The following is a 21117-nucleotide window of genomic DNA, read 5'->3' on the forward strand; positions in this document are numbered from 1 at the left end:
AGTGATGTGAGACATGAGCATTTTAGCTGTTAAGTGTGATCTTATGAACCGGAAATTTGCAATATTAAATTTGACTCAATCGCAGACTTTTTTTTTATATGTGATTTAAATGTTAGTTTGGAGTCTGTTATGATGCCTAGGTATTTTAATTCGGACACAAGTTTTATTTATCCCCCTGTCATATCCCCCTGATTATTTGTGATGTTTGATTTACAAAAGTAGGCTACATTGAAACTGATTTATTTAGTAAGCAGGATTTAGGATTTAGAGTTGCCCCATACCATGGAGACACAAATTAAAGGCTTGAATAAAACGGTCTGTTTATACTAAAATGTGTTTTATTATTGTATATGAACATGATCTGTCTACATAGAAACATGAGATGGTGACAGGATTAACAGCCATCTCTATGTGGAGAAAAAATATTTTTAATGATTTTTGTTTGTATGCAAAGAAAGCAATATGTCTTTTATAAATGCATTAGAGAGAGAGAGTTTATTATCCTACACTGTAAAAAAAATATTTTCCTGATTTGTAATCACAACATTTTTACTTTTGTCAAATCAATTTAAATAAATTATGTAGTTCAGATAACATAATATTTTGAGTTTCTGGTGATTAAATCAATCTTTCCATTTTAATGAACTTAAAATTTTAAGGCAACCAGGTTTCTTAATTTTTTAAGTTGAACCAAAAATTTTTTATTTTTTTTTTACAGTGTATGGAGGTGTTGGCGGCCCTATTTTTTTTTTTTTTAAGCCTTTATGCCCATTGTCAGAGGGCACGATACCTTAAGCCAATAAAAAAAACGCTCTGCGGTGACGTTGATTTGCCCCTGTCCAATAACCTTTGAGTAATATTGTCAACTAGCTTCCGCAATATATACCAATTAAAACTAGAGTGGGCGGGCACACGTGCCATACGCAGCCCACCATTGGTCAGAGCGAATGACAGTCAATAATACATTTTCTAGTCTCAAAATAACAGAGAAGGAAGCGACATTTCTGGCTTTGCTTTATTTAAAAAAAAATCACGGAAAGGGGCAGAAATAAAATCCAAAAAATTGTGAGTATTATTTCACGTATACGATATAAATATTTACACCAAAAGAAAAAGAAACGGCTGGTGAAAATGTGGAATGAATGAACCTTTTTAATCCGTAGCTTGTCACAAGACAGTCCTGTGATGCGAGAGAGGGGAGGAGAAAATATTAACGCAAAGATACGGGCATGGTGATGTGATCATATTAACAACTAACGTTAAACCAACGCGTTCCTGTCTCTTCTTCCGAGCTTTTAAAAACAATCTATTCTTCTATCCGGTAACCAGATAGGGATGTAGAATAACAAATGAGCTCAGAGGCCTATCAGTTACCCATGAAGATGCTGGCAGGTTTACTCTTCTGTTGATGCCTGAACGACTAAAGACCATGTAGGCTTCAGATCTGCATTTGATCTGCAAAAGTATTTTGTAATTTTGCGTTTCACATTTGTTGTTTTGTCTTTCCAGCTGCCACCATGATCCACAGCCTTTTCTTGGTTAACGCATCGGGGGATATCTTTCTGGAGAAGCACTGGAAGAGTGTGGTCAGCCGATCCGTTTGCGATTACTTTTTCGAGGCGCTGGAACGGGCAACGGAACCGGAGAACGTGCCTCCGGTGATCCCGACCCCGCACCACTACCTCATTAACGTGCTCCGACATCGCATCTACTTCGTGGCCGTCATACAGAGCGAGGTGCCTCCTCTGTTTGTCATCGAGTTCCTCCATCGTGTGGTGGACACATTTCAGGTTTGTCTGTGTGATTTTAATATTAAAAATTACCATGATGTTAAGTTAGATTGTAATACCATTTTGCCTTGATATATGAGTCAATGTCAGAACGTTACGTGCAAGTTTTTCATGTGTCCTGCTTTTGCGTTATTGTTGTCTTGAACCGCCAAAATGTCAGGTGGTGCAACTGTCCGAACAAATTAGACCAAGAAAACGATTTTAAATGGTGTCTTAATTATACAATAAATTATATAAAATAATTTTTTCCTAAATGTCAGGGTGGCACGCAGGGCCAGATTTAGAGTTCAGAGGCCCCTGGGCACAATGTCTTGTAGGCCCCCCTCTTAGGCAGACCAAATGTATATTTTGTCTAAGGACATTTTAATATGGCATTTACAGTTTTACTGACTTAAAAGGAACTTTTTTGTACTCTGCTGGTGTAAATGGTCGTTCTTTCCCATAGGAATTTGTAAAACTATGTTGGGTGGACCTCTGTGCCTCGGGGTTCAGGGGCATGCTCCCCCGCAAGAAAAGTTTGTACATTTTAAGGTTAAATGCATCAATCTCGTGCTCTTTGAACTCATGAACTGTTTGTTGAACAAAGAAAAAGCATTGATTTGTATCACGACAATAAAGAGGGCTCAAACATCTTTGTAGTTATGAGAGTCTCAGTCTACATTACGTTATCAATGGTTTTTTAGGATGCCAAACAATTATTATAATAATGTAATAATGATTATATAATTATTCCTATGACGTTAAAATCCATATAGCCTATAAATGTGTACTATATAAATGAAAACGAATATTTCAAAAGTATATTTTAGTCAACATTACACTATTAATATAGGAACATTAAAATACTTTTGTCCACATTTCTTCACTTGCAAGAAATAAACCCTTGAGCTTTTATTAAGTAGAAAACACCAGATAACCATGCTGATCGCGTGAGCAAAGTGCACACTCACCCAGCACAAACAGGATGCATATTCTTTAAGTCTTACGCTGTTTTATAAAGGCACAAAGCTATATCATGGTTTTGATTTTAGTTCGTTGGCAAAATATAACGCTGGAGACCTTAATGTTAGGTTATACATTTTACATCTTTACATATGTGTTTGGAAAAGGGAGAAGAGAGAGTTCGGCAAAAGGCGGGCAAGTGCCCAGTTGCCCTAAAGGTTAATCCGGCCCTGGTGGCACAACTGCAGTGCAAACATGGCTCTTTTATTATGAATTGACAAGGTAATGGTCAACATGATATGCATCATCCATAGGAGCCCAACTGATCCTTGTGGCAGAGTGAAAAGGTTTGTAGATGTCTCTCAAATAGTGGTAAAAACTCATTTCAAGTATGGCTCAGTTGCTACACTTTTTTTTCAATGGCAGGTGGTAAAACTACAGTATACATACAACTATTTGGTTGTACCGCCTGACAAAGTCAAAACCAGCTGAAACTTGTTTAAACTCATTGTTCATGACTCATAAATATAGTAATCACTATAAATTAAACTCTAATCCAAACTCTAATCTTAACCTATAGTAAGCCTATATGTACTTGATATTACTCAGTACTAAAATGTACAGTGTAACCCTGCTCAAGAAACATTTCTTCTTCTTATTATTATTATCAATGTTAAAAAAAGTTGAGCTGCTTGATATTTTTGTTGAAACCGTAATGCTTTTTTTCAGGATATTTTGATGAATAGAAAGTTCTGAACTTTTTTTTTTAAAGATTTTTGTATCATAAAGGTCTGTACTGTCAAAGTACTATAGCGCTACCATGGTACAGTGATGGCATCAGATGTCGATAACATGGTAGATCAGTATAAAATTCAATTAACGTGTTATATTTTCCCCTTTAGGACTATTTTGGAGTGTGCACAGAGGCAGCTATTAAAGACAATGTTGTTGTGGTCTATGAGCTGCTGGAGGAGATGTTGGACAATGGCTTCCCTCTGGCCACCGAATCGAACATCCTAAAAGAGCTTATTAAACCTCCAACCATCCTGCGCACAGTAGTGAACACCATCACAGGTATTCTGTGTGATTTTGTGGTGTGTTAAATGTCTCTCAGCTCGTGAATCCATAATAATCATTTCTTATGTTTGTTATATGTGCACAGGAAGTACTAATGTTGGCGAGCAGCTTCCTACAGGTCAGCTGTCAGTGGTACCATGGCGGCGCACAGGAGTCAAATATACCAACAACGAAGCTTACTTTGACGTGGTGGAAGAAATCGATGCTATCATTGACAAATCAGGTAGATCTTATTATTTGTCCGAATCTCGATTTTTGCAGATGACGTTGCTGTCTGATCACTAACCTATGAATCAGTAAATCATTTATGAATTGTTATATTTTCCCTCAAAGGTTCCACTATCACAGCAGAGATCCAGGGAGTGGTAGACGCCTGTGTGAAACTTACAGGAATGCCTGATCTCACCTTGTCATTTATGGTAGATCTTTTCAAAAATACGTTTTTAACTTTTTGACGTCCCGAACAACCAATACATCAGTGTTTTGGAGTTTTTTAAAAGGAATAGTTTACCCAAAAATTACAATTTTCCCATAATATACTCACCCTCAAGTCATATTAAGTGTATATGACTTTCTTCTTATACACAATCAGAGTTATTAAATAATATCCTAGCTCTTCCCAGCTTTGTAATGACATTGAATAGTGCTAAAGTTTTTGATGCTCCAAGAAGCGTATCCATCCATTATGGACTCTCAATTCTAGAACATTTTTCACTTTTACAAAATGACCAAATGCACTTCTGAAGTTCAAGTCTGCAATATGTTTTATATTACTATATACTACTATCTCTAACCCATATTCCTCATTCCTTTTCTTTCTTTTGCATTCGGCATCTTTCATTCTGTAGAACCCTCGACTCCTGGATGATGTCAGCTTCCACCCCTGCGTGCGGTTCAAGCGTTGGGAAGCCGAGCGAATTCTTTCCTTCATCCCACCAGACGGAAACTTCCGCCTCCTCTCTTACCACGTCAGCTCTCAGAAGTGAGAACATCCCAACATATGATTAGCTTTAAAGGCAGGATTAGTAACTCATAGAGGGGAAATGGCCAAAAAAAAAACCTTTATATGTTCACTTTAGGGGCTTTCACACCAGAGGAACTATTGGTAGAAGTACCTGCTTTTTGAGGTATTCGCTCTGCAGGAACTGTGAATGGTTTTAGTTATAGAAACTTCTTTTGGGGGAACTAAATAATCTCCTACATCATAGTAGGGTCTAACCCAGCACAACAGGAACTATCAGTGACATAAGTGTACTTTGATTGGGCCACCTTTTTTAAAAAAGCCATTCAAACGCAAAGGTTACATATACAGGATTTAAAGGGTTAGTTCACCCAAAAATGAAAATTCTGTCAGTATTTACTCACCCTCATGTCACCCAATGTTTTAATCAAACAGATCTCATTCCCCATTGACTACCATAGTATGTATTTTTCCTACTATAGTAGTCAATGGGGAATGAGATCTGTTTGATTAAAACATTCTTCCAAATATCTTCCTTTGTCTTCAGCAGAACAAATAAACACATAGAGGGTTGGAACAACATGAGGGTGAGTAAATGATGACAGAATTTTCATTTTTGGGTGAACTAACCCTTTAACTCCATAAATGTGGAAAACAGTGATGGCTAGCATTTACCTGTCGCCTTTGCCTTGATGAAATGTAGCACAGCAACTTGTAGGATCTCTTTTTTGCTTTTTCAATCACATAAATTGTACGACTTCATTCCATCTCCACTATCACGAAACCCACAACCTGGTGGTTCGTTCCTATGACTTCCTGGTGCGAAAGCCCCTTTTGTGAAGAACAGTGGGACAATCCCAAGAATCCCTTACTAATATCAGTCATTTCATTTCATGATGTTTTGGGATAAAGTTTCTTATGTTCACCAAGGCTGCATTCATTTGATCATTCAAAAACACTGTAAAATATTGTGAAATATTATTACAATTTAAAACAACTGTTTTCTATTATAATACATTTTATATATCACATTATGTAACATTTTTGAGCCAAGCTAAAAGCTGTTAGTTTTGCAGTTTAATATAGTTATATCTGTGATTTGAAGACTTCATTGCCTTATTCTTCAGTCTGGTGGCCATCCCAGTGTATGTAAAGCATAACATCAGCTTCAGAGAGGGCAGTTCTCAAGGTCGCTTTGAGCTGACCCTCGGCCCAAAGCAGACCATGGGTAAGGCGGTGGAATCGGTCCTGGTGGGCAGTCAGCTGCCCCGTGGCGTCCTCAATGCCAACCTCAACGCCTCACAGGGCACTTACACTTTTGACCCTGTCACCAAGGTAAACATGCATTTGTTTTCTGTGTTTGTTGTTCTTTAGGTGGCGCTGATGAGTTAACTGAGAGCAAACTTTTTATTTTCATTGTAAAAATCAGTCAGTGTGCATTGTATTTTTCACGTGCAAAGGCTAAAGTGCTCCCTGATCAACAGATATCAATTAGTTTAATGGTGGTAAACAAATAAACACACACATTTTAATAGCAGGTCATGAATTACCAGATATGGGCTCATAATATAATAAATATTATTTAAATATAATGCTGTCATTATGTGCATCACAGTCTTTTTATTTAGTTTCATGTGAATTTTTAACTGGCAGAATCTGCATATTAATTTTGTGATGAATTGTTGTTATTTGCAGCTTTTGTCATGGGATGTGGGTAAGATAAACCCCCAGAAACTGCCCAGTCTAAAAGGATCTGTGAGTCTCCAGGCTGGAGCCTTCAAACCTGATGAAAACCCAACAATCAACATCCAGTTCAAGATTCAGCAGCTGGCCATTTCAGGTATCATATCATTGATTTCTTAAAGGGATAGTTCACTTTGAAATTAATTTTTGGTGTGTTTTAGCTTACCTCAAGGGCATCCAAGATGTAGGTGTCTTTGTTTCCGCAGTATTTTCAATTTTGATATTTTAGGTCAAACTGTTCTTGTCTGTCAGTCATATAATGGAGGTCTATGGTCACCACCTCAAAGAGCATGCACAGAGAAATCCAAATTACACATGATTTAATGACTCGTAAATGTAAGTACACATTGATGGCCTAAGACACGAATTGAGCGCTTTGTGTGAGAAAACGAACAGTATTTATATCGTTTTTACCTCTTGCAACCACAGCCACATCCAAGGGATCTATAAGCACGGGCGCTTCAGTCTGCGTGATCTCTCGCTCGGTTGCGAAAAAAAAAATCAAAGTTGTCTGTTGATGTATCGAAATCGAAATTTACGAGTCATTAAATCGTGTTTAATTTGGACTTCTCTGTGCATGCTCTTTGAGGTGGTGACCATAGACCTCCATTATATGACTGACAGACAAGAACGGTTTGACCTAAAAATATCAAAATTGAAAATACTGTGGAAACAAAGACACCTACATCTTGGATGCCCTTGAGGTAAGCTAAAACATACCAAAAATTAATTTCAAAGTGAACTATTTTTGCTTCATAATTTATATAGGACATCAAGTGTTGACTCGACACAACACCAAGATTGTTCATAGAAAAGTAACAAAAAGTTGTACGTGTTTTACACATTTTTAAAACCATTTTAGCCCACTAATTGAATTTAAACAGTTATGGATTGCACAAGGCTTTTAGTTCACATTTAATTGTGGATATTTATTGTATTATTTTACTATGCACAGTAAAATTTGGCACTGGGGATATAAATGTATTGCATTAGAAATATATATAATTAGTCCATTAAAATATAAAATTAGTTTGTTATACCTCCGAGATTGAGATTTTGTTCTGGTAAAATAAACGTGAACAGAGAAATTTTCAGAGTTGACCTTCAGTCAAGATCTCCCACAGGGGATGTAATAAAGTGCAATTCTGCATTTGAATGTGCAAGTGAGACTTTTTATGACAGTTGCATTATCTGGCCAGGAGGTGGCGCTGTTTTGATACTCAAACAGATGGTTGGAACAGCTGCACCTGTAACATGGCACTGTAAGACAGGGTTTCAAGCGCATTGACTGATCATTGATTCAGTTCTTTTAGCATTCGCAACCTTTCCCCAAGGACTCTATCGTGCCACATGCATACGTGCTTCGCATCTGACATGTTTGCTTTCCGCTTTCTCACCCGGCAGGTCTGAAAGTAAATAGGCTGGACATGTACGGCGAAAAGTACAAACCTTTCAAAGGCATCAAATACATGACCAAGGCTGGCAAATTCCAGGTCCGAACCTAGTGGACCTCTTTCTGCTTCCGTACCATAATTAAAACAATGGGTTTATGGCAAAATGGGGATGAAGAAAAGAGAGAGGGGACAGGTTTGAGTAATTACATGTCCTTTGGAATGCATTTCAGGATTTTTTCAGGAAAATGTTTAAGACTGTCAGCCATTAATGGAAGCGTGTGACTCCCAAAGATGCAATGTTGTTATTAACACTATCAAATGTGCTATTACCGGACCACCCAGGTTAAAGGGACAGTAACTACATTTCTGAGCCTCATTTTCTTATTTAAAAATTATTTACAGCTTGCTCTCAAACCTGTGTTCATTCTCTTTCTTGGTTTATTTCCTATTGTCAGTTTTATAACTCTGTCCTCCACACTGTATTTCCATCCTGAAATTTCAGAGTCTCATTTCTTAATGAGATTGAACTGCACTGTCATGTATTGATCCGTGCCTCCGAGAAGTGAGGCAATAGGTGACTAATTTCTGCATTGCAGAACAATAGTCTTATATTATTACCATTAGAGACTGATTTTGGCTTCCGTCCTCAATGATTGTGTGCGAAGTAAACCATATTTCTGATGGTTGAACACTGAAGCTTTTCTTTATTTGTTTACTGTACTATTTTGACAGTATATAGGCTAAATCTATTTTGTTTGAATGTTTTTTGAAAACTGTTCCTCATATTATTTATTGCATATAGGGCCATAACCACCCTATTTAAAGCATAACTGACCATAACAATTCATAATAATGCTATATGTGATGCTTGATTTTATCATTTGTCTTACCCAGAATGCGACATGCATTGATAAAATGGACTCTCAGCACAGCATTGCATCGGTCCAGTCATTTAAAGTGCAGTTGATGATGATTATTCATGGTTTGAAACTTAGTAGGAAAGATGTGGATTTTGTTTTTAGTATACTACTATTGGTGTTGTTTTCTTTCCTTTCCTTATCGTTTTTCAGATAAATCCAACTGTTTACAGTGCTATGTAATAAAACATACACAAAACGCCCTATGTTTGGAAGTGTGCATTTCTTAAACCAGGCACATTTTAAAATGTGTATTGTGTTAATATCTAGAGATTTAAATGTCACCATGTGGTAAAGATGTTGGCAACGTGACATACATGAGTTGTTTAACATTTGTCTTCCCTTAAAAGTTGTCTTCAAATCTAGACATCTTGTCACCGCGATGACGTAATTTTAACCCCAACGTTCCCCTCTGAACTCCATTCCGCAACTTACTTTAGTCTCTCGACGCCTTTCCTTCCTCCTCCTCATCGTTTTTTTAACTCTAAAACTTCTCTAGAGTACATGGACGAGACTTAGAGGAAAGTTTAAAGGGTCTGCCCCATAATGAAATAGCAACACTTTTTCTTATCGTGAAATTCGCCATGTCATGTCCTGACTGTTTAGTGTTTTTTAACCCGGGCAGCAAATGATCATTTCCCTCATTTGCACTGCTTTTTTAAGATAAAAAAACGACTTGTGTTTTAGTCATTTTAGTCATGTGGAGTTGAATATGTATGAATTATTATATATTTTTTTCAAAGTAAAGCATCTTTTTAATCTAAATGGGTTTTGACAAGACGCACGAGCACGTTTCCATCGCTTGGTAAGTCCTTCCTGCATATCATTTCTCTACATTATTTTGGAAACCTTTTCCCTATGGGGGAAAAAGTTAGAAAACGTCAACTTTGCACAAGTGAAAGATGTGTATTCTCATGTGTACGTTTTTTGTATTCCTAATGAGGTGATTAGCGCAATACACATCGATTAACAGATAACTTTTTCGATTATATTAGGCTATGGGGTGAAATGAGAGAAAGCTACCAATTTAACGAGAACACCAGAAAACGTTGGACCTGCCTTTGTTACAATGTATTGAATGCTTTATAATTATAACATTCTGTTCATTCAGAAATGCTCTATTTAGGGTATTTGTAACTCTCGCGCGCGGCACGGCAACGCTCCAACACGCACCCCGGGGTGTTGTTTTCTTTATGCAGAGGGGGGGCCTTGCTGATGTGTCGTTTCTCTCACCCTTGCGAGGAAAACTGTCACTTGTTTGTCAACTTTAATCGGGAAAGCTAATACAGGCGTGTATGTGTTCACAGTTTAAGCGATCGTCGCCGGTTTTTACACCTCAGTTTCTTGAACTCTTCATTTTTGCCGCCAGTTAAAGCGCCCGGCTGAGTGAGAGGAGCCACGTGCTCAAGTCTCATTGAGCGCGTGCGACACACTTGACTGGCTGGTTTTTATATTTGGGCCATTTAACCATTAGGCAGGATTCCTTAGTTGTCGATTGCAGGATAGACTAGCCTATACTTTTCATTTCGCCATACTAGTAGGGTTCATACGGGTTTATTTTGCTCTAGCTCTGTAGGCTACTCAGTTTGAATGTCATTAACAGTTACTTTAGTTTCATTTAAAAGATCGCACCCTTACCTATTGTGTAACATGAGTTGTAACGCCGTTATTTAGTCATTTATAAATTACCTACATGGGTGAAACTGTTACCACCATCATCGTGAGGTGACAGCCTAGCCTATAAGTGTAAAAATATGAAGGATTTGAAGACAAAACAATTTTCACAAGTAAGTATTTCAAGTAGGCCTAATAATTAATTAACGTTAAAGGAAATAACGGATTCATCCGAATTAGCAGGTTCTCTTCTTTAATTCGATAGATAGGCTATAATAGCCTATCTAGTTTCTAATCTGGCACTTTCCAGTGCTGGACTCAAGATGCTTTTTACTTATGTTTTCTATATGTTTTTATTGGTGCATTGTAGGCTATATGTCTTAATTATCTTTTAATGTGTATCAGATAAAAATGGAAATGTTGTTACAAAGTTTAAGAGCGCGTAAAAACTCTAAAAAATGTTGCTGACTAAGCATTGCAATAGCTATCGAACTATAGTTTGCTCACAATAATGTCTATGTAGACTAGACTCGTACAACTTATATCTTAGTAGGCTATTTAAAAAAAAAAGAGTTTACTAGAAATTGTTACGGTTGTTGTAATATAGGGTATAGCTAGTCATTTCTTTGCGATGTGTTTTATCGAAACATTAAGCCATGCAGGCACAGAGGCATTTCCTCATTAAAACCCTATTACCTTCCACCACACATACTTTATCAAATAAATAACGCGTCATTGCGATTCATATCGTTCTGTTCACGATTCCTTAACCTTAACAACAGTGCTCAATAATACATTCGTGACCCGTGGTTACTGTTAAAATATTTGAGTTTATTGACGGTCCCCAAGCGCTGAACAAAGAGCGTCGAGCGAAAGACCTGCATTGAGACTCATAGAGGACAAACAAAGAGCTGTGGGTAGTAGCAATGCAGAGCTGTGCTGTCTCATAGGGATTCGCCATTATAACCGAGCATTTTCTCACATTTCACACGTAGTACCTATAGTGATTCACTTTGTCTCGTTTGGGGTTTTCCCCTTTGGAGATAATTGAACACAATGATCATGAAATTTCAGGCTGATACTGTAAATATGACCTTTATTATGAATCTTATTAAAAACTTTATATTACATTGATAATATATTCATATCCCAACTTATAGCCTAACATACAGATAGATTCTAATATTTACTTTACTATTTTGATCTTTTTTATTTTATTTGTTTACATATAATCCAAACTTTGACAATATTGACAATATTTATTATTTACAGTCATTATTGACAATAGTTAATTTAACCAAAACTGAAATGTATTCTTTCTCTCTTTCTCCAAACAGTCCCCAGACTGCCTTGAGTAGACTGCCTTTATGTCTACATCCAAATGACATCAAGTGTGTGTAATAGAGAGATGCTCCCCATCACCTGCGGCCTTATTCCTAACATTCCTGCACCTGCAGGTGAATGACGTCATGCCCAGAACTACCTCTTGTGCCCATCGCCACCCTTTAAACCCCTTTGCAAACATTCTTCCTTGTGGTCCTAACACAGCACACACACTTTATGGACTGGTCTGTGCTGTATTGTAAATAACCTTATATTTGTACTTTGAAACCGTTAGCGGCCACTTTTACCACTCTCTTATCCTTAAGGAAGGAGAGTGGGACCCTCAGTATGCACAAGCTGAAGGGTGGCGCTGGCCCTCCCGTCCAGGACATATATGAATTCTCCATGGACGAGGAAGACCCTAAAGTGTTCCTCGGGGCCAGGAGCACAAGGGTGGTTTCTCCTGCAGCTGACTACATCAGGTCTGAGCATGAGCAAGCAGGCATGTTCACCTTGCCGCATATAGAGGGCCAGGAGCTGATGGAGCCTCTGGTACCCCAAAAAAAGAAAAGGAAGAGATGTGGCGTATGTGGGCCTTGTATGCAGAAGGAGAACTGCGGTTCCTGCAGCAACTGCCTGAACAGAAAAATCGGACACCAGATCTGCAAACTGAGAAAGTGTGATGAGCTGAAGAGAAGGAAGAGCCCATGGGAGGTAAAAGATTTGATCATATTACACTTCTGTTTTTGTACAGGGGCGGACATAACCAATAAGTGAGGCAAGCAGCCACTTTGGGCCTCCAGAAGCATATAGAAATAATATAGAACTTTAATGGTGATATGTTGCATATACAAAAAATGATTCATGTTAATATTGCATATTGTGAATGCGGGGACCCCCTATCGTGCATGGATCGTTTCATTAGTTCTGCATGTGAGTAGCAACTCGATATTTAGAGAAAGTTAAAGGAGTAGTTCACTTTTAAAAAAATGTTGCTGATAATTTACTCACCCCCATGTCATCCAAGATGTCCATGTCTTTCTTTCTTCAGTCGAAAAGAAATTAAGGTTTTTGATGAAAACATTCCAGGATTTTTCTCCATATAATGGACTCTATTGGGAACCAAACAGTTCAAGGTCCAGTGCAAAATGCAAACTGTTCAAAGGGCTTTAAACGAGACGATGAATAAGAGTTTTATCTAGTGAAACGATTGGTCATTTCAAACATAAATAACAAAGTTTAAGTTTTATGAGCTCAAATGCTCGCCTGGCTCTTTTCTGTGATGCAAGTTTGTGACTTTTCCGTGTCAGTTCGTTCATTTTGTTCGTTGAATGAACCAAATGACTCGAAAAAAGATTTGTTCATTCTGATGAACGAGTTCGAACAGGAGAGTCACATAGTACAGAGCAAGGTGAGCATTTAAAGCTTATAAAAACTTAAATTTGTTATTTATGTTAGAAATGACCAATCGTTTTGCTAGATAAGACCCTTATTCATCGTCTGGAATCATTTAAAACCCTTTGAACAGTTTGCAGTTTGCACTGAAACTCTCATTTGGACCTCGAACCGTTTGGTTCCCAATGAAGTCCATTATATGGAGAAAAATCCTGGAATGTTTTCATCAAAAACTTTAATTTCTTTTCGACTGAAGAAAGAAAGACATGGACATCTTGGATGACATGGGGGTGAGTAAATTATCAGCAAAAGTTTTTTTTTAAGTCAACTACTCCTTAAAGCAGAGTCAGAAGGGCTAGAGCAAGTGCGAGTAAAACAGTAAATTTGTCAGGAATAAATGAATAATAAAACACAGTTTACCCGAAGCAGGAAAAAAGAAGAGACAAAAAGGAATGTTGGCAAACTCCCCAATGTGTTTTTTGTTTGTTTGTTTGTTTGTTTTTTTTTGCACAAAAACGGCACTGCTATGAGCCACTCTCTCCTGACCCAGGAAAATGTGGTGCTCTAAGTGTAGCGTATGAACAACAGATGTATTACAGCACACAGGTGAACCTTGCTTTCTTGCACTTGTCAGAAAAAGAGTGTCGTGAGCCTGTTTGGAGATGCCCAGTTCAAATCACAGATAATTTCTACACACATCTGCACACACATATAGCAACTACTTCATTAATATGAAAAACAGTGACAAGATCAGACCCGATTATACAAGATTCTAGAGATTCTCTTGAGAAACCTTAATAATACACTCTAAAAAATGCTGTGTTGTTTTAACCCAATTTTGGGTCAGATATGGACAAACTCAATTGTTAAATAAATTTAACCCAACAGCTGGATTTGTCCATATTTGACCTAGAATTGGGTTAAAATAACCCAGCATTTTTTAGGAGTGTATAGCATATGCCTGAAACAGATTATAGCAAACGTTATTTGTATTTTTGCATTCTGGAGAACATCAAAGGTTTCTTTTTACAATGTGTTTTGCAGCTTTGAACAATGTAGCCAATCACAGACAACACACTTAATTAGTATTTATTGGTGAATTCATTATTAATTATGTTATTTCACAATGAGAAAATGCAACATTTACAGATTACATTACATTAAGATTTGATATATAGTTTACAAATGTAAAAAAAAAAGTGGAGTGGGGGGGATAGACAGAGAAAGAGACAGCAAAATAAGGGTTACAAAGGTGAAAGGGTGCATAGATGGTGTGTTGGGGCATCATACCTGGAATTGCTTAGGGTCAGGGTCCCCAAATCACAACGACCACCCCTTTGCATATTTATCTATGTAATATGCGAATGTTGTTTGGAGAATTTAACACTCAAAGGCAGGGCTACAGGCACTACTTCCTGTCTGTTAACTGTTATTGGTCCACCTAGAGTCATTTCTTACCCGTCCTGTCTTGACATGTCTGCTTCCATCCCTTCATTCTCGCCTAGATTGTAATTAGGCTTCCTGACAATATGGCAAGTTTCTTAAAGTCTCAAATGAGAATAATTTTATATAATATGTAAAACTCTTGATTTTGAGCATCAATGTAGTCCTTTTAGTACAATACACTCAGTGATATTTTAATTATGATATTTATTATGATATTTTAATGTATACCTAACATACGTATTATATGATTATGATTAACGGGAGTTAGTACTTTGTTACACTACGCATCAGTGACATTAAGATGGTTTGACTCCAGTATTGTAACTGGCTGTTTGTATTTGCACTTCGCTTTGGGAGGTTAGCTAAGGGATGGAAATCAGCCCACAGAGACTGAAAAGCATTGAAGAATTGCTCAGCTGCTCACTGCAAAGCTCCCTCTCAACAGCTTAACAAAATGAGCCTCTCTTTGTTTGTTTTTTTGTTTTTTAAAAGTGGCAGCTGCTGTAGTGTGTCCTTTTTCCTGAAGTATCACATATAAGTGGCTAATCATACCTTTTATTTTTCCAAAGAGCAGCTGTCTAAAAGTCTGTTACTCTGACAAACAAGAATTCACTTTTTCCTCAGTGTATTTGGCATTATAGAGTCTTTACCAAATTCAAATTTGTTCATTCAAATCATTCAAAATGATTTGCACTTTGATTTTTCTGAAACACCTGGTCTTAGCCCACAATAATTTATTAGTATGGTGGGCCTCTTTTTGTGGCCAATTTTGCATCAAATTCATCTTGGGATGACAGATAGAAGTCCTTCACAGGGGCTAGAGGGATTTTGAGCCATTCCTCTTCCAGAATAGTGGCCTGGTCATTATGACACTGTTTTCACATGGTGTTAAGATGCGATTTGGTCGATCGGATCACAAGTGATCATTTTGAGCTTGTTCACTTCCAGTTAACATTTACTAAGAACAATACTTCTACAGCATTTATTATTTCTAGTTAATGTTAATTTTAGCTAATACGTTATGGAAATCAATGTCGTATTTGATAACAATTTTTATGCACTCTGAACTAACATTAAAAAACAATGAATAGCTGGATTTAACATTAAAGGATTAGTTCACTTTTGAAAAAACTTTTGCTGATAATTTACTCACCCCCATGTCATCCAAGATGTCCATGTCTTTCTTTCTTCAGTCGAAAAGAAATTTAGGTTTTTGACGAAAACATTCCAGGATTTTTCTCCATATAATGGACTTCAATGGGAACCGGATGGTTCAGGTCCAAAAGATAGTGTTAATAACAGTTTCAGATGCAGCTTCAAATGTCTTTAAACGACACCAGACGATGAATAAGGGTCTTATCACGCGAAACGATCGGTTATTTCAAAACTTATTCCAAAAATGTAACTTTTCTAAGGACAAATGCTAGCCTTTCTCTATTCTGTGAGGCGCGTTTGCAACGTCACGTAATATGTAATTACGTTCAAAAGGTCACGGGCGACGTAGCCAGAAGTACAGAGTCAGAGTGTTTACAAGTTGAACGCATAGGTTGAACGTGAAAACTAACTCAAACGCCGTTTACAAAAAAGGAATTAAAAGGTAAAACAACGATGTCGGACGATTTTGATTCTGTACTTCCGGCTACGTCGCCCGTGACCTTTTGAACGTAATTACGTATTACGTGACGTTACAAACGCGTCTCACAGAATAGAGCAAGGCTAGCATTTGTCCTTAGAAAAGTTAAATTTTTGGAATAAGCTTTGAAATAACTGATCGTTTCGCATGATAAGACCCTTATTCATCGTCTGATATCGTTTAAAGACATTTGAAGCTGCATCTGAAACAGTTATTAACTGTCTTTTGGACCTTGAACCATCCAGTACCCATTGAAGTCCATTATATGGAGAAAAATCCTGGAATGTTTTCATCAAAAACCTAAATTTCTTTTCGACTGAGGAAAGAAAGACATGGACATCTTGGATGACATGGGGGTGAGTAAATTATCAGCAAAAGTTTTTTCAAAAGTGAACTAATCCTTTAACAAAGATTAATAAATGCTGTAACACATACACTCACCGGCCACTTTATTAGGTACCCCATGCTAGTAACGGGTTGGACCTCCTTTTGCCTTGAGAACTGCCTCAATTCTTCGTGGCATAGATTCAACAAGCTGCTGGAAGCATTCCTCAGGGAGTTTGGTCCATATTGACATGATGGCATCACACAGTTGCCGCAGATTTGTCGGCTGCACATCCATGATGCGAATCTCCCGTTCCACCACATCCCAAAGATGCTCTATTGGATTGAGATCTGGTGACTGTGGAGGCCATTTGAGTACAGCGAACTCATTGTCATGTTTAAGAAACCAGTCTGAGATGATTCCAGCTTTATGACATGGCGCATTATCCTGCTGAAAGTAGCCATCAGAAGTTGGGTACATTGTGGTCATAAAGGGATGGACATGGTCAGCAACAATACTCAGGTAGGCTGTGGCGTTGCAACGATGCTCAATTGGTACCAAGGGGCCCAAAGAGTGCCAAGAAAATATTCCCCACACCATGACACCACCACCACCAGCCTGAACCGTTGATACAAGGCAGGATGGATCCATGCTTTCATGTTGTAGACGCCAAATTCTGACCCTACCATCCGAATGTCGCAGCAGAAATCGAGACTCATCAGACCAGGCAACGTTTTTCCAATCTTCTATTGTCCAATTTCGATGAGCTTGTGCAAATTGTAGCCTCAGTTTCCTGTTCTTAGCTGAAAGGAGTGGCACCCGGTGTGGTCTTCTGCTGCTGTAGCCCATCTGCCTCAAAGTTCGACGTACTGTGCGTTCAGAGATGCTCTTCTGCCCACCTTGGTTGTAACGGGTGGTTATTTGAGTCACTGTTGCCCTTCTATCAGCTCGAACCAGTCTGGCCATTCTCCTCTGACCTCTGGCATCAACAAGGCATTTCCGCCCACAGAACTGCCGCTCACTGGATGTTTTTTCTTTTTCGGACCATTCTCTGTAAACCCTAGAGATGGTTGTGCGTGAAAATCCCAGTAGATTAGCAGTTTCTGAAATACTCAGACCAGCCCTTCTGGCACCAACAATCATGCCACGTTCAAAGTCACTCAAATCACCTTTCTTCCCCATACTGATGCTCGGTTTGAACTGCAGGAGATTGTCTTGACCATGTCTACATGCCTAAATGCACTGAGTTGCCGCCATGTGATTGGCTGCTTAGAAATTAAGTGTTAACGAGCAGTTGGACAGGTGTACCTAATAAAGTGGCCGGTGAGTGTATATTGTTCATTATTAGTTCATGTTAGTTAATACATTAAATAATGTTAACAAATGAAACCTTATTGTTAAGGGATATTCCACTTTTTTTGGAAATAGGCTCATTTTACCACTCCCCCAGAGTTAAACAGTTGAGTTTTACCGTTTTCAAATGTATTCAGCCGATTTTATGATTTTTAGAAGAATATCAGTAACCAGACAGTTTCTGGTCTCTTTGACTTCCATGGTATATTTTGACTTCCATAGTATATTTTTTTCCTACTATGGAAGTCAATGAGACCAGAAACTGTCTGGTTACTGATCAGAAAATCGGCTGAATGGGCTCTATGCACAGCGGTATTTCCGGTGAAGGTCTAAGGATGCTCGATAACTTCCGCCGATCGTAGAGTCCAATGCAATACAGAGAATTTATATTGAATTTTATACTCCATGGTTATACTAAAGAAACGTTAGTCACATAAACAGATAAAACAGACACCCCCCGTTGTGTTTATGCTTCTTTTAAAAATTATATTAAATAAACATAACTATATATAAAATTACATCTAAACGTATGAAAGTTTCGTTTCAAAGACGGAAGGACAGTAAATATTGAAGACTCTGCCATAATCCCGTTTTCCCCTGTTTTCCTCCGCTTTAATCTCCCCAACCGGAAACTGACGAGCATCCTTGCGTCAAATGCGGAACTTATGCGTGCATATAGCCCATACCTTCGAAAATGGTAAAACTCAACTGTTTAACTCTTGGGGAGTTGTAAAATAAGCCTATTTCCAAAAAAAGTGGAGTATTCCTTTAAGTATTATCATCATACTTAATAAAGTTAATCTTAAGTATGTTTTTAATGTCCATTTCAATTGTTTACAAGGACAAAAAATGTGTAATTCAGTAAATATTACTTGAATAGTAATAGCACAGCTCTCCTCGCTAAACCACACAATTTGAGGTATCATTCATGTCCGAAGCACAAACTGTGCGAGTTACGCACAGAAATGTAATAATTAGATGCCATTCTGCAAACTGAGAAGCAATAGTAATTGAGATGTTTCCTATTAATCATTACCACAAGTGATATTTCTTAATTTACTTTTGGTTTTCAAACTTTTTCTACTGCTGCTCAAAGAGTTTAGGATCTTTTTTCTTTATTTTGAGGGTAAACACACTCACATGGGTTCCAGTTGTGTGTGTATATGTGTTTGAGCAGGTTTAGAGGCTCAGTGCAGAGAATTCCTTACTTTATATACTCTGTGCTCTTTGACCTTTGACCATTAGTCGTGGGGGCTGACCTGTGGCCAAACAGAAGAGGAAGGAGAACGGGGGAGGGATAGAGTGAGAGACAAAAAGAAGTTCAGGAAGCAAAAGAAATAGAGAAACTGTGTAAAGGAGAAATGCAGATAAACAGAAAGTGGACAATTGAAGGAAAGGTATCCATGTGTTTGTGTGGGAAATAGACAGAATTAGATCTTTGATTCTGTAACAGGAAACCACAATACTCCTTCCCAATCTCCCTCCGTTTTCCTTAATTATTGACTATACAATTCAAGGCATGGAATGCTTTGGTTACATTTTAGCAAGAAAAAGTGGTGGTAGATGTGTAGAGATGGATGTCTGACTACTCCAGGGCAGGCACTGACTAGCTTCAGTTCACAACAAAGCACTACGTTTTTCTACAAGCTTCTAAATTGAAAGTGCATTCCTCAATTTCATCGTGTTGTACACATACACGGGATCGGTAAGATTTTGTAAATGTTTTTGAAAGAAGTCTCTTACGCTCACCATGCATGGATGCATTTATTTGATTAAAATACAGTAAAACATTATTAATTCAAAACAACTTTTTTATATTTCAATATTTATTAAAGTGCAATTTATTCCTGTAATGGCAAAGCTGAATTTTCAGCATCATTACTCCAGTCTTCCGTGTCACATGATCCTTCTGAAATCATTCTAATATGCTGATTTGGTGCTCAAGACACATTTATTATTATTATCAATGCCAAAAACCTTTGTGCTTCTTAATATTTTAGTGGGAACTATTCTATTTAAGGAACAGCGTTTATTTGATGTGGATCTTGTAACATTTGTAACATTGTAATGTCTTTCCTTCACATTTAATCCTGCTGAATAAAAAGCATTCATTTATTTTTTCAAAAATCTTTCTGATGCCACTCAGTTTAATTCAAAGTGACTGAGTTCATTCAGACAGTCTAACAAATTATTAATTGTAAGTGTAACATGTTAGACACAAAGCTGTTGGTTTCCAACTGTATGAAGTCATGCTGGAAGCAGTAAAGTCAAGTAGTTTCTTACAAAATGGCAATGTTTAACTTGTATATACTTATTGCTATTACTGTTGCACTCACAAAGCATTTTATCAATGAACCTTGTAGCCTATTGTTATCTCAAACTAAGTTGTAGTATATAGTTAGCTATAGTAATAGATATGCTTCTGATAACAAGATGTTGTTTTTAAGCAGTCAAAGACATTTTTAAAAGACCAGTTTGCTGTTTTTGTTTACTAGCTAAGATCAGACAAAGGATGAGGTGGATTAGATTTAAATGTCTGTCTGTGTGTTCGTCAGGGTCACCCATCCCCCCCTTCATCTCCTCTCCCACCCTCTTTCCCTCCTCATCACTTCACTGAGCACTTGAATGAGACCGGCTCCAAAATCTGCCCGTTGAAATCTCACATGTGCAGCAAAACATTCATTAATAAATCACTGAATTTCTGAGAAACCCAGTAGCATTAAGGCAAACTAATCCAGATTCACAAAACATTTTCACTTGCCATGTGTGCACAAAACCTATTCTGAGCACATGCCTTGTTGAATTTGATATTAAAAGTGGAAAGATATTATATTTTAAGAAGCTAGAACAGCAAACCTTGCTGTGCTACAGTGTCCAAATTGGCCATATTTTATCGAGCTGACCTCTGCACTATACCATCAGCTGACTTAACTATTGCCTGGCAACCAAATCACATTAAACCCGGTTCCACCAATCAGAGAGTCCGAATGAATGCGGACCCAGCATGCATGACAGGTAGCAGCACTCAATAATGCTAATAAACCCCAATCACTAACTGAACGAGAATAATTACTGTAGCTTTCTGTGTGTTTGGAAGATAAGCAACATTAAGCAGTTTAGAACTAAATCTACATTATATTCGATTTAGATGTGAAAAGGTGCATTTAAAAATGAATGACTAAAGAGGGCTCTTCTCAAATGACT

At 37.7% G+C, this 21117-nt stretch overlaps 2 protein-coding genes across 4 annotated transcripts in view; both read left to right on the forward strand.

The window, feature by feature from the left end:
• The first annotated feature begins 955 nt into the window (after positions 1 to 955).
• On the forward strand, positions 956 to 8284 carry ap3m2 (adaptor related protein complex 3 subunit mu 2). Of its 2 annotated transcripts, none has more exons than XM_039659826.2 (9): positions 956 to 1065; positions 1510 to 1790; positions 3635 to 3806; positions 3895 to 4032; positions 4143 to 4228; positions 4658 to 4791; positions 5898 to 6105; positions 6466 to 6610; positions 7918 to 8284. In XM_039659826.2, the coding sequence occupies exons 2-9, from the start codon at positions 1518 to 1520 to the stop codon at positions 8016 to 8018; spliced, it is 1257 nt and encodes a 418-aa protein (XP_039515760.1). In that variant the 5' UTR covers positions 956 to 1065; positions 1510 to 1517; the 3' UTR covers positions 8019 to 8284. The 2 variants fall into 2 exon arrangements, with proteins under 2 accessions (XP_039515760.1, XP_039515761.1); XM_039659827.2 differs by lacking the exon at positions 956 to 1065 and adding an exon at positions 1290 to 1431.
• Positions 8285 to 9325: 1041 nt separating this feature from the next.
• tet3 (tet methylcytosine dioxygenase 3) overlaps positions 9326 to 21117 on the forward strand; it is a 46855-nt gene continuing 35063 nt past the window's right edge. The window contains exons 1-2 of one of the 2 annotated variants that reach the window (XM_089130548.1): positions 9326 to 9629; positions 11776 to 12475. In XM_089130548.1, coding sequence (XP_088986674.1) covers positions 12110 to 12475 — 366 coding nt within the window. In that variant the 5' untranslated portion in view covers positions 9326 to 9629; positions 11776 to 12109. Of the gene's footprint in view, positions 9630 to 10321; positions 10612 to 11775; positions 12476 to 21117 lie in introns of those variants that run through there. The other variant, XM_089130549.1, reaches the window with a different exon arrangement.

The sequence above is a fragment of the Pimephales promelas genome, chromosome 4 (assembly GCF_988280905.1).
Source record: "Pimephales promelas chromosome 4, fPimPro1.hap1.1, whole genome shotgun sequence".
In the NCBI taxonomy this organism is placed as follows: domain Eukaryota; kingdom Metazoa; phylum Chordata; class Actinopteri; order Cypriniformes; family Leuciscidae; genus Pimephales; species Pimephales promelas.